Below are 14,754 nucleotides of genomic sequence, written 5' to 3' on the forward strand. Positions count from 1 at the left end.
TGGGGAAACGCGTTTTCCGGTATGTGCCAAGCAGGAATCTCAGGTCATCGGGTCTGTCTTTGCTTAAAGTTCCTGTAATTCGTCGTGCACGATTGGGAGGTCGTTCTTTCCGCTATCTGACACCCAAGGCATGGAACGAATTACCAGTGTCCCTGAGATCGGCTCCCTGTCTTCTGACTTTTAGAAAGGATCTGAAGACATGGCTTTTTAGGAAATAGTCTTTCTTTCTGTTCCTTTGTTGTGTGGTTGCTTTCTATGCTGTCTTTCTTTGCCAAAGCGCCGGGATGCTCCTTTGGAGTTGCCGTGCGCTATAAAAGAAATAAAGTAACATAACATAACATAACATTTGCGATTTCTACTGCTTCCTTATTTGCGATTAGCAAATTGCTAATCGCAAATAAGGAATCGATTTCAAAGGTGCCAGGGGTGTCCAAAGGACACCCTGTAGCACCCCTGAAATGAAAATGTAGACTGATGTTGCACACACACATGTCCAAAGGACATGTGTGTGTGTAACATACAACTTAGAAAAATGCACTAAAGTGCATTTTTCTAAGTTTTCGCTATTTACCACGAAGTTACACTTCGCGGTAAATAGTGGCCCCATATTGGGAATTCGCAATTTCAAAAAGGATCATTAATAGCATTTAAAGAATCTCTAATTGAGATTCCTTAAATGCGATTCTTCGCAATATAGCGATTTCTAGTATAGCGATTTTTGCATTTGGGATGATGAATCCCAAATGCAAAAATTGCGCTCGCAAAGGGCCAGATTCTCAGAATCCGGCCCTTTGCGAGCCGATTTTAGTATGATAATCTGGCCGTAAATCTACAGAGGCCCCCCTCTTACAAGTGCAAGTGGATTACAGTTGAATAAAACAGCGCCAGTTCCAAAGACATTCTAGGTTTTCGAAGTCAAAGGGCCAGATAAGGTTAGGACTGTTAAGCCATTCTGGGCCCAAATCTAGGGCCTGATTTATCATACTTTCAAGCAACGCAACGCAACGCAGCAAGACATCTTCCTGCGATGCGTGAAAGGTAGAGGGTAGGAATGCACAACATATTTAACATTATATGGTGCATTCTTGTCCTCTCCTTGCGCTGGCGCACAATGTGCTGCCTGTGACAATGCAGGCACCTTTGCACCATGGTTCAAGGGGACCAGCATTGTAGGCAGGATTGTTTTTGTGCAGGAAGGCCCACTTCCTGCACATAAACAATCCTTAAAGGCGTTTTCCTCTTTAAGTGTGCTGAGGAATGTGCCTTACCTGGGAAGGCGTAGCATTTTGATGCATTCCTATGTGTGCCTGTCTTGGTAAATCTGGGATTGCAACACAATCCATGAGTGAATGCGTGGAACACCCACTCTCCACACATATAGAGCATTCCTGGCGCAGAGTAACGCAAAACAGAGGGATTAACGCAGCAGCGTTTGCACTCAATAGTCTAGTTAATCATGTACTCAAATATTCTGTTCTACATTCAATGGTTTGACCATGGCGTGCATCGGTTAAAGGGGTTCTGCTGAGACCCTTATTCTGAAAGTATAATGAAATTCCTGGACGCTGTCCAGGACACTGATGCACTGCTCTAATCACTCATACAGAGTGTAAATCCAAAGTTCAACTAGTTTACAGTCTGTTCAACTCAAATTCATAACTTTAAACATTGTAATCATGTATCAATAGACATTTCGAAACATTCTTGTTTTATTCAATTTATAATTCCTTTGAAGATTTTCTAGAAAAAACATTATATGTTGTTGACAATTCACAAGCATCAATGTTGAGCAGCATTGTTATATAGCGCATCCCAATGCATTTCGGGCAAAGTCTGGTGCCCTTCGTCAGGGGAATCTGCAGGACAATACAACATGGTTTTAAATCTCTCATAGCGGCAGAGGATACAGGGTTACACTAGAGAGGGGTCAGGATTGGTAGAGCATAACCTTGTTACATGCATAAACTAAACACCCGGAAAGCATGATCATTTAAACATCACATTCTAAGTGCGCAATATCACATGCTTAAACGTAGGGAAAAAGTGACAGGGGAAAATGTCCCGTGCTTGAGCCCTTGTGAGGGATTACCTCGTCTGTGTTAAACTCTGCTTATGACGTACATTATCTTGCCATGCTTTCAATGTACACGAGTGACACTAAGTGTTTTCATCATGCCATGCGTAACCATTAAAAAAAGCGGGAGTGATGTCTAGCGAGAGAGAAACTTTGTGAGGGACATGCATAAAAAACTTACATGCGCAAGAGACTTTTAATGAGCAAAAGACGTTCTAAGTGTCGGACGATAAACCTTCCCAAATCGAGAACCTGCGGGGGATAAATTAACCCAAACAGTTATGGTCGAAATTACTATTAATGTGCACCCGTGCTCAAAGATTGAAAAGCGATATTACCGCGTTGACTTCCTTGAGTGTCTCTCTGTGAAAAACAAAGAGTACGAGGCTATTACTTGTCTCTTGTCGATAAAAACAGAGGCGACTAGGTGTAAAGTCGGGGAAGTGTTCTTACCGTTATTCGTAGACGCGTGTGTTCATGCAAGTGCTCAGCAGTGCCGGTGTGGTAAACAACTAGCAGGAAATGGTTCGCTAGGGGGAAGTTATGACCGCGAAAAGATAGCAAACACAAATGAAGGACTATGTCTTGGGCGCACCATGTTGGAATGGTACAGAATGTGAATCGGAACTGAAATTGAAGGCTGTACTGTGCGAAATGCCGTAAATAGGTCAGAAACAAAAATTATAAGGACTGTTCATTAAAATCTGCCACTGTAAGTGTGCACACTCTTTTTTATCACCCAAGTCTGATTCTTAACGCATTGGGACACTTGTACAAGAGTGGAGGACTGTGAGTTTAACACGCCATGTTGACACAGGGTGGGAAAAACATAAATGTTAGAAAATTAAAGAAAGTGACTATGTCACAGCAGAATACCAATTCTCGCTAAAAATAGCGTGGCAATCTAAATTCAGAGACATTATTATACAGAATGTTGCAGTTTGTGAGAAGTGGATCGTTATAAAACACCATTCGTACCCAAGCTGTTACAGGGACTTTTAAGTTAAATCTGCCACTGTAAGTGTGCACAATCTGTTTGACTGAGTTAAATGCAATACTCATTCACATAAAACATGCCAATTCGAACTTATCATTAAGCCCTGTCGGTATCAATGTTTGTAAAAACCAGATCCAATGTGACTCACGTTGGGACAGAATCTTAGCGCGGTCATGTTCAGTATTTGGTTCAATGGCTTGGAGAACCCCGAATCTCAATTGAGATATGTTGTGTTTCAGTGAAACCCAATGTGTTGCCAAAGGGGAAGTCGTGTTCTGTGTGCGTATTCGACTCTTGTGCTCTGTAATCCTTGTGCGCACACTGCGTTCTGTCTTCCCAACATAATAAAGGTCACAAGGACATTTAATGTAATAAACAACGAAGTCACTGTTGCAATTTGTTGTGTGTGAGAAGGTGATGGTTTTGCCCGATCTCGGGTGGTTCATCGTTTTCCCAGTGACTGCATTATTACAATTAGAGCAGTTGAAACATTTATTGAAACCTTTGTGTGTGGCCTTAGGTTTAGGTTGTTTCTTATTGAGAATCTCCTTTAAATTACTCGCCCTTTTGAATTACGCAAGTGACCCGTGAGTCACTACTTGAGAAGAAACAAATGACTACGACTTCCAATAGAGAAGTTTTTGTGTCAACATACACGACCCAATCACGACACGTAAAATCCATCATTCTCAATCGATGGTCTCTCATGCAATCAGAACCTGATTTTGCTGGCATGTTCAATGCTCCCCCACTATTTGCATACAAAAGGGCGAGTAAATTGCAACAGTGACTTCGTTGTTTATTACATTAAATGTCCTTGTGACCTTTATTATGTTGGGAAGACAGAACGCAGTGTGCGCACAAGGATTACAGAGCACAAGAGTCGAATACGCACACAGAACACGACTTCCCCTTTGGCAACACATTGGGTTTCACTGAAACACAACATATCTCAATTGAGATTCGGGGTTCTCCAAGCCATTGAACCAAATACTGAACATGACCGCGCTAAGATTCTGTCCCAACGTGAGTCACATTGGATCTGGTTTTTACAAACATTGATACCGACAGGGCTTAATGATAAGTTCGAATTGGCATGTTTTATGTGAATGAGTATTGCATTTAACTCAGTCAAACAGATTGTGCACACTTACAGTGGCAGATTTAACTTAAAAGTCCCTGTAACAGCTTGGGTACGAATGGTGTTTTATAACGATCCACTTCTCACAAACTGCAACATTCTGTATAATAATGTCTCTGAATTTAGATTGCCACGCTATTTTTAGCGAGAATTGGTATTCTGCTGTGACATAGTCACTTTCTTTAATTTTCTAACATTTATGTTTTTCCCACCCTGTGTCAACATGGCGTGTTAAACTCACAGTCCTCCACTCTTGTACAAGTGTCCCAATGCGTTAAGAATCAGACTTGGGTGATAAAAAAGAGTGTGCACACTTACAGTGGCAGATTTTAATGAACAGTCCTTATAATTTTTGTTTCTGACCTATTTACGGCATTTCGCACAGTACAGCCTTCAATTTCAGTTCCGATTCACATTCTGTACCATTCCAACATGGTGCGCCCAAGACATAGTCCTTCATTTGTGTTTGCTATCTTTTCGCGGTCATAACTTCCCCCTAGCGAGCCATTTCCTGCTAGTTGTTTACCACACCGGCACTGCTGAGCACTTGCATGAACACACGCGTCTACGAATAACGGTAAGAACACTTCCCCGACTTTACACCTAGTCGCCTCTGTTTTTATCGACAAGAGACAAGTAATAGCCTCGTACTCTTTGTTTTTCACAGAGAGACACTCAAGGAAGTCAACGCGGTAATATCGCTTTTCAATCTTTGAGCACGGGTGCACATTAATAGTAATTTCGACCATAACTGTTTGGGTTAATTTATCCCCCGCAGGTTCTCGATTTGGGAAGGTTTATCGTCCGACACTTAGAACGTCTTTTGCTCATTAAAAGTCTCTTGCGCATGTAAGTTTTTTATGCATGTCCCTCACAAAGTTTCTCTCTCGCTAGACATCACTCCCGCTTTTTTTAATGGTTACGCATGGCATGATGAAAACACTTAGTGTCACTCGTGTACATTGAAAGCATGGCAAGATAATGTACGTCATAAGCAGAGTTTAACACAGACGAGGTAATCCCTCACAAGGGCTCAAGCACGGGACATTTTCCCCTGTCACTTTTTCCCTACGTTTAAGCATGTGATATTGCGCACTTAGAATGTGATGTTTAAATGATCATGCTTTCCGGGTGTTTAGTTTATGCATGTAACAAGGTTATGCTCTACCAATCCTGACCCCTCTCTAGTGTAACCCTGTATCCTCTGCCGCTATGAGAGATTTAAAACCATGTTGTATTGTCCTGCAGATTCCCCTGACGAAGGGCACCAGACTTTGCCCGAAATGCATTGGGATGCGCTATATAACAATGCTGCTCAACATTGATGCTTGTGAATTGTCAACAACATATAATGTTTTTTCTAGAAAATCTTCAAAGGAATTATAAATTGAATAAAACAAGAATGTTTCGAAATGTCTATTGATACATGATTACAATGTTTAAAGTTATGAATTTGAGTTGAACAGACTGTAAACTAGTTGAACTTTGGATTTACACTCTGTATGAGTGATTAGAGCAGTGCATCAGTGTCCTGGACAGCGTCCAGGAATTTCATTATACTTGCAGAGTAACGCAAGGCAGTGACTTGCGCTGCATTTCGTTACTGCACATTTACCAAGCAACGCAGGGCCATGCACGGTGGCGGCAGTGCTTGGTACATCTAATTTAGGGGTTGCGTTGCCCTGAGCAAGCCCCTGCGCGATGCAGGGGAAACGCAGCCCCTTGATAAATCTAGCCCCTTGTTTGTACCCAAAACAGGATCATACCCTGGGAAAAAAATCGGGGTTGTTTGCCCAGAAAAAAAAAACTGTTCTCTGGTGGGAGCAAATTGAACAAAACGCCATTTTGCGCACTTACAAAATGGGTGAATTGGTGCGTAAAGTCCACAGAATGCCCAATTTCTGGGAGTGTAAAATATAATTGGGGAACATCCTTTACAACGCAGATATTACCCCGCAGTGCAGTTACGATGCGTCTTTTACAACGCAAGTTGTAACCACGACTTGCGCTGGAGGGCGCTCGAGGATAAGGAATAGTAGATTTACTATCCAACACCTTCGCTACTGTACGTAGGCTGGAGTTGGAATAGTAAATGTAACTATTCCTAAGTCCAGCACCCCTACAGCGCAACTCGTGGTAACGACTTGCGTTGTAAAAGACGCGTTGTAATGTACCGCGATGTAATACACCGCGTGGTAACAACGTACATCCAATATAATTAGACGTAAATTGCAAACCTGCTAATTTGTACACAACACACTACCACATATTAATGGATACACACTTTCCACCTTGTTTTTGCGCCCCGATTGTTATCACAGTTCTGGCCTGCTCTAAAGTCCTCTCCGGTGCCTTGAGCGCAGTGCCCATCAGCAGAGAAAGATGAGAGCCCCCAACATTTCGGAAGCTGGAGGTTCACCTGGCGCATTTCACGCCTCATTTGAGGCTAAACTTAAGAGTTTCCTCCACGCGCGAGCGCTCCCGCTGCTCAGACGCGTCTTTTATGGAATAGAGATTTCCACCCGCCATTTACTTTTACAAGCTTGTCACCGGCGTAATGAGGCCACTGTCGAGGGCTCGGGGCTTAATGTAAGCACTGGCATGTGCCAGGCATGCTAATGCCTTGGCACGCTGCCTACCCTGCAGGAGCCCCCCCCTTCGGGTTATAAAGGCAGCTGCTGAGAGCCAGTCTAGGGGTGGTACCACATCCTTCAAGGCTCAGCCCGTGCCAGCTATGGCTACCAGGCTGTGGGCGTGCCACGTTCATCAGCGACACAGCTCAGTGGGTTAATGCGCCATCTGTGCGTAACCTGCGGGTCATGGGTTCAGATCCTGGTGGTATTGACTCAGGAGTCGTCATTCCAAGGTTAACAGATGAAACAGCGTTTAATTGACGAACAAGACACCTGTTCACAGTGGTGAACCCTGCAACAGCGCGACGTGGAAAGAAAACCACGATTCGCTGGGATGTTTTTTGCGGAAGAAGGGATTATTGGGGGCATCGTGCAGAGAACCAGGTGAATGTCTATTCTTAGATGAATGTACACCCTCGACAGGGAGGGGGCTGCAGCCCCCCAGCCTGTCCAGATCTCCTCCCTGGGGGTGCCCCATTCTGAACGACAGGAGATGGATAGACGGGGGACCGAAGGTTTGCGCCAAGGGCCACACTGGACCGCCGCCATCCTCCCCCCTCCGAGCAGCGCTGCAGGAGGCCCGCCGGGGGGAACACGTGCACGAAACAGATCGATGTGTGATTCCAGGCACAGGTGGAACTGGACAAGAGATCCCGAAAGGGCATCGTGAAACTAGGCGTGATGCGCTGTTAACCCCTTCAGTGCTAATGACAAGGGTAACTCGTCATGTAGGGCCCATTGATTTCAATGGAAAGTCAATGGACCTACATGCACACCCCTTAGCAGCCAAGTGGTTAAGGGATACTGGAAACTGGCAACGACGTGCCAGCCGCACACACAGGAACTGGGCGAAAAGTACCAAATGGGCATACTTCAAACCTTCAATGACCTTGAAAAGGCCATGATGTACCAAGTGAGCATAAGGGAAACTGGCAACGACTTGTCAGCTGCACATACAGGAATAGGGCGAAATGCACCAACGGGCACGCTGGAAACTGGTGATAACGTGCCAACTGCTCACACAGGCCAGGAGGTACCAAATGGGCATAGTTCAAACTGGCACTAACGTGCCAGCCGCACACAGGGAAAAGGTCACGAGAAGGCAAAGGGGCATGCTTGAAACTGGAAATGCTGTACTGCACTGACCAAGGAAGCATGATGGAAACTGATCATAGTGTGGAAATTGGGCAAACAGGGAAATGGGCAAGAGGTGCCAATTGGGCATCATGAAATTGGCCACACGTAATAACTGGGTATACGGGGAACTGGCTAAAATGTGCAAAGATGTGCAACCGGCCATGACCAGTTATAACTGGTCCCCCTAAGGGAACAGACCGAATGTTGGGCACAATGCACCGGGTGAGCTCTAGCTTTTAAAATATAAGAATAATGTAAACAGAACATCTGTCTGCATCTCAGGATCTCTTGGCAGTCAGATTGGGGAGGGCATCTTCAGGGCTTTAGCAGTCACCCGTTACAACCTACTCATCCGCTGCAAAATCTATGCCCACTTTGCCAAAAACATGGCATGGGACTCGAAAACACTTGGTCCCCTCCAAACTGGCTCACTGGCATAACATCCTCGCCCACCTTGCTCACTAGCCGCATCCCTGAAACTAGAGATGGACTGTGCCACCTGCACCTTGCCTGGCCTGCCTCGCGCCCATCCACTTCCTACTCTAGATACCTGATAGGCCGGTGAGCACCATAGCCCGGTACAACCCTCTTACCGTAGACTTTAAATGATAATGATCTTGTCACCAGTGCTTGAAATGGAAAAATAGAAGTGCAGGTACTTTGTAACCAGAGTACCTGCTTGTTTCTGAGAAGTGCCGATACTCTCCAATTAAAAGTATAGCATTTCTCTTGAGAAGTGCCGGTACTCCCCCTCTCAAAATAAAAAAGTGCCGGTACTCCGTACCGGACAGTACCGGCCCATTTAAAGCACTGCTTGTCACCCCTTGTTACTACCCTTTACACATCCTGCTCTAACATCCATGATCATTATGTGGTCACCAAACCTGTGCCGCCTTCAGATCCTACCCTTTTAACCCCCTGGCACTGACCCTGGCACACCCTCCCGCCTGCACATGGTGCAAGCGTCTCTCCACATGGCTCTAACACTGCCTCCCTGAAGAGTTTCCTGCCTGAAGGACCACAACACTCACTCAAAACAGACTAGGAATGACTGTCATCGTTGGCATCGTTATGATCACTCCATTGAACTTTGAAGCCAGATTCACAAAGCATTCACGAAAAGCAGAGCAGCGAGTAAAGACACTGTGCTGCATTATGTAAATGGGAGAAAGCAGAACAGCATAAGCTGTGGCGCTGTTCTACGCTCTGGCACACTTTTGGCTGCCATGCGCCAACGCAGGCACTCTTGTGGCGTAGTGCAAGGGTGTCTTTGGCTACCATGCGCCAACGCAGGCACTCTTGTGGCGTAGTGCAAGGGTGTCTGTGTGGCAGTCAGCATAGGTTTTGCCCAGGAAGGGGTCTGTTCCTGCACAAAAACTAGGCTTAAAGGCATTCTCCTCTTTGTATGTGTGCTGTACAGTACAGCACTAGTGCACAAAGGAACACATTTGGAGAAATGAAAACATTTCTCGTCGCTACGCATGCCTCAGGGAGGCACGGGATTATGGCACGAATCCCTGCTTACAATTCTCTGCATGTGGGGATGTGTGTGGAAAACCATGGATGGCTGCATGGGAACACTCATGCCTCACCAATGGAACGCTCCCTTGACGCAAAGTAACACAAGACAGTACATGGCTCTGCATTATATTAACTTGAGGTAACCCCTTCGCTGCGGGGGTAATTACCCCACGGTGTGGGCGGGGGGGGGGTGAGCACGGCGCTGCGGTGCTCGTGCCGAGCCCAGCTCGTCATGAGTCACTGTGGAGCTGTGCTCATGACGAGCTGGTCTCGTCATGACTCCGCCCACTGATTAATTCGCCCGCACAGGCGGGGAATCAATTGCGCGTGGGTGGAGCGCAGCCATTAGAACGAGCCCAGCTCGTCGTGAGCACATCTCCACTGCGACTCATGACGAACTGGGCTCGTCATGAGCACCGAAGTTGTTAAAATCCAATGCAACTCACGATTTGCGTTGAAGTGCAAATCCCACCAGTAGATTGTGTCAGGTCTGTGTAAAAAAAGTAATGCAAACCCAACACAATGTCTTTGTAAATCTGGGCCTCGGTGTGTAGAATAGGGTTGTTTAACAACGATGACCGGGGCAGGATGCTTGATTTTCATCCTCACCATAATACCTGCCAATAAAGTCGATTCAGTTGATTCAGTCTAAATGTATCTTATTTGGGTATCCTCAAAGTTTGGCATGACTCTGGCCCTCCTGCATCTGGTTTAGGTAGTAAGAGAATGTCTTATCCTCTCTCTAACAACTCTTTATTCCACAGTATGCTATTTTGACATTTGTCTATAATTTCCAGTAGAAATCCTCTCAGATAGAAATCAAAATACTAAATCCATGGACAGAAGAACTGCTTCAAATTACACTGGACACAGAGTGGCCGCGTGTGCTAGCAAAGGATCCATTTCTGAGCAATGAGTTCCTTTGAGGGTCACCCACCTCCTCTCAAGTCTGCAGAAGCTGCCAGGTAAGCAAAGTTGTCCAGGCTGATGACGTCAATGATGGGACTGACCACCCTGGTGTAATCCTGAAACAGAAGGGAGGCAGAGTTAGCAAAGGCCACCCACAGTCAAGCGGTGTGAGAGCATGTAATGTAAAGTAGATTAACAATGCACACCTAGAAAATGCATGTTTGCCTTGTTTCCTCTTTTTTCACTTGGATTTTCCTGACAGAATTAACTTTGGGTACTGGGGGACCACTACAGAACCCCCCAATGCATGTCATTTGACCCCTAAACATGATGAATAATTGCTCATCCCAATTGGGATATCTGACTTTTCAGTAAGGCCACACAAATATGGTGCAGAAATTGTACCTGTGTCATAAAAGTCAATGTCACACGTGGGCTGCAAAGTGTAGATGTATCACCCACTTGAGTGACATTCAAAACAGCTTCAAGACTTCCTCTACAGCTCTAGGCTACAGTAGATTTGACTGAATGGCAACCCTTTAATTAATCCAAGTCGAAGAACACATTTTGGACTCTGCAAAGTTTTCAGAAGTTTTTAGTTAGCTAGCCATTGAAACTACCATGAATTGCCCGCACCTGTACACCGCAGTAATGGAACTGTGGGTTCACTATAATTTCTCTTAACTTTAATTTCGAACTATCATTTGTTTCCGAAAAAAGTCAGTAGCAATGGTAAATTCATTCCATAATCTAAAAATATTTGTAATGAGTCACTTTGTGTAAGTTATTTTTTCAAAATGTCATTCTTTAGAACAAACTGGTATACATAGCGATAAGTACAGAAGTTTGCAAATGATCAGGGCTTATTCAACTCCATCGCTGTCCTAACAATTGTTTATGATAGGCTGTAAAAAATCCAATCCATATGGTTTATTCCTTTAGAATTTATGACTGATGTGCCAGGTCTTCGAGCCTCTAATGTCAATAGCATTATATTTTGTTCTGTCATTTTTACTTTCTCCAGTTTTCATTGAAAATCTCCAGAGGCTCTTAAATATTACCTCAAGCGTGGCAAACAATGGCTCCAAAAATGAATTTACATATAAAGCGGTTGTAGTAAAGAATTCATATCACCTTTATTAAGTCTTTATGGCATTTTCAAAAAATATGTGTGTATTTTCGGGACCGGATATTGGTGAATGCTGTTTGGATAAGAAAGGTTTTGTTTTTATTCTATTCCAGAAATTTCTTCCAGCCTCATCTAATATGTTATGAACCAAAAACATAGGAGTCTTATTTGATGAGGAACCTACTCTGGAACTGCTAATTGAGGCTGTAGTAAACTCTTCAACAAACATACTCAGAATCTTAAGATGGATACATTCCCCCCCCCCCCCCCCACCCAAGCTTCCCCCATAGAGGTCAAGCGGCGACTGTGCTTGCGCGTCCGTTCTTGCCTTGACCACATTAGTGGACCTTACCTGGATGACCAGAAATCTCTCCTAAGTAAGTTAATAGTCAAAGCACGGTGGTCAGACAACCTCTACACACGAACCTTTGGACCATATCACCCAAGCTCTTGTGACCTCCCATTGGCTACCAGTGTCTCACTGTATCACATTCAAAGCGCTCTTAATAACCCACCCAGCACTGTATGAAACCTAAATAGCATTTTTATGACAACACTTTCAGATCCACCACCATAGAAGACACACCCCTACAGCTGAAAGTACCACACTGCAACAAAACCACACTCGGAGGATGTTCTTTCTCAGTACAAAGCAAACGCAAGGAGATGTTGGACGGAGCGCTGAAACTTTTCAGACACTCACCCCCAGTCACAGATCAGGGTCGAATCCATCATCGTTCTTTAGCTCTTGACCATGTGCCTCATGGGAACAGTCAATCCCGAAAAGTTTCAGCGCATCGTCCATCATCTCCTTGTGTTTGCTTTGTTCGCCCTAAGTTGGCAGGGTATTCCCAGACGTGGGTCCCTTGCTCACTTTGCCACTGGATTCAAGCTAGCCTGGCTGATGAGGGGTGTTACCCCGAAACCAGTCCCAGGATGCCTGTTTCCAGTTCAGGGAAGACCTGGTTTGGCAGTTCGGTCTGGACTGTTCCCATGAGGCACAGTTTCAAGATTGATTTGCATATAGCTGGATCCGAACTGAGGTGGCGAAGTGAGCTAAAGAACGATGATGGATTCAACCCAGATCTATAACTGGGGGTGAGCGTCTGAAAAGTTTCAGCGCTCCGTCCATCTCCTTGTTGGTCGGCTGTAAAATAGGACTCTTTAAATTGTTGTCCTATTACCAACACATAAGCAACTCCAATACAAATCACCAATCATCTACAAAACAAGTGAAAGAATGCAAAAGAGGACAATATTTCTTACAGACATTAACCCAATTACCTTTCTGGTCAAATAAAGCAGCATCAACTCCAATTTGTTTGTCTCACACACTCCTTAAATTTGAGCATTCCTATGAGCAGGGCCTCGTTCACTGCGACAATACCAGACCCTGTGTCAGGACCCTCAACACCTCACCCACAGAGGTCAAACCACAGCCACACCCTCCTACAACCAACCATGCAGGTCTGCCTGCAATCCCTCCTAACATAGGAATCAACAGAGATGACCCCACATGCCAGGAGAAAACTCCCAGGCAAATGGAGGAGAGCAGGCCTCTGACAAGACCTTAATTAGTTTCAAGTGCTTATGGTTTGCTAAATTATTCATAAGAGAAAACTCATGCTTTGTCAAGTTATTTGTCTTCATATTCCTTTACTATCAAATCTTTCATAATCCTTAAAAATTATTGATGCAAACAATCCCAACATCATACCTGTGGAAAATGGCAACTTTTTCTTTTAAATTCTGTGAATTTTTGCCTTCCTCCACTACACCTTCCAAGGGTGTTTGCGAAGAAACCCCTTCCCCCCAATTCTTGACATATTGTGGCCCACCATGGCAATAAGAAGCCCACCCTTGGAAGAATGCAGACTCTCGCATAATGGAGATAATCTCCTGCCTACTGGTGCCTACCAATATTATCCACGAGAAAACCCGAACATTCATATAAAGTCACAAGCTGAATGTTGGGGTCAAAATGGTTTACCTTTTCTCAGGGCACAAGTCCTAAAAAAAGAAGTGGGCGGACCCGGACGTCACAACAGGAAGTGATGTCACAAAAGGTGGCTTGCACTCAGTTTCAGTTTATAGCTATCGAGCTCCCGGTAAAATAAGTGGGGGGACGCCTGCCACCCGCGTGGTACCCCGACTCGAGCCCTGCCTTTTCTGTTGTCTTACAGTGTAAGGTCTCTCTAACCTTTTCCATCTATAATACTGGTGAACACGTCTTAAATCTGGCCTTAGATTGTCAAAATGAGTCTAATTTTTATTTTTCTACCTTCTAAGGAGATTATTACTAATAATATATGATGAAACTGATTGAAAGGAACCAGATGGAAAAAGGTGTTAAATGCTGAGGTGCAGAAAAAAGCTGGGGGAAAAGTAGAAGTAACAAAAGAGTGATGGATTGAATGCTTGAATGAATTTCAGTCACTGGTTATTACTGGGGCAACAACCCAGTACACAATAGTTTGACCAACAAGACAGCTCATGCTGGCTACTGCAATATGCAAATCAGCCCTGGTACTGCTCCAGTCGGAACAGTCCAGCACGACCTGCCAAGCCAGATCCTCTATGAACCAGAACACAAGCAACCGAAGGCCGGTTCCATCCTACTTGGGTTCCGCAACCACCGACACACTCTTGACGCAGGTGATTGTTTTTTTTATTTACGCAGGCGTTCTCCCTGTACTCCCGCTGCCCTTCCCACCCTGCCCACAGGCATTTTACCCCCTACAACTACAGAGCGGTAACAAGTACTGGAATGTAGGCAGGGAAACGTCCGTCAGCACAATAAACGTGCTATGCAAACAAATGATGGACAGAATGCTGAATGAATCATACATTCACCCCCAGTCAAGAGATCTGGGTTAAATCCATCGTTCTTTTGCTCACCATGCCACCCCAGTTCAGACATGGCCATATGCAAATCAGTCTTGATCCTGCACCCAATAGGAACAGTTCAGACTGAACTGCCAGGCCAGGTCCTCCCTGGACCGGAAACAAGCATCCTGGGACCGGTTTCAGGGTATGTCATCGTTCTTTTGCTCACCATGCCACCACATAAACGCGGCACAAAGTCCTTGTACTGTTACTTTAAAAGATTGGTGAATACCACTCACTAATGCGTCAGCATTGGCTCCGTCCCCACCCAACGCAAAATCCCTAGTACAGGGAGCTGTACAGACCCAGAACTGTCAGGGATGCTGA

At 44.9% G+C, this 14,754-nt stretch overlaps 1 protein-coding gene across 1 annotated transcript in view; it reads right to left on the reverse strand.

Annotated features, from left to right (window-relative positions):
* The window catches only part of GALNT16 (polypeptide N-acetylgalactosaminyltransferase 16), a 539,297-nt gene that overhangs the window by 60,142 nt on the left and 464,401 nt on the right, over positions 1–14,754 (reverse strand). Inside the window, exon 7 of the mRNA XM_078661985.1 lies at positions 10,441–10,528. Coding sequence (XP_078518111.1) covers positions 10,441–10,528 — 88 coding nt within the window. The remainder of the gene's footprint in view (positions 1–10,440; positions 10,529–14,754) is intronic.

The sequence above is a fragment of the Lissotriton helveticus genome, chromosome 9 (assembly GCF_964261635.1).
Source record: "Lissotriton helveticus chromosome 9, aLisHel1.1, whole genome shotgun sequence".
In the NCBI taxonomy this organism is placed as follows: Eukaryota; Metazoa; Chordata; class Amphibia; order Caudata; family Salamandridae; genus Lissotriton; species Lissotriton helveticus.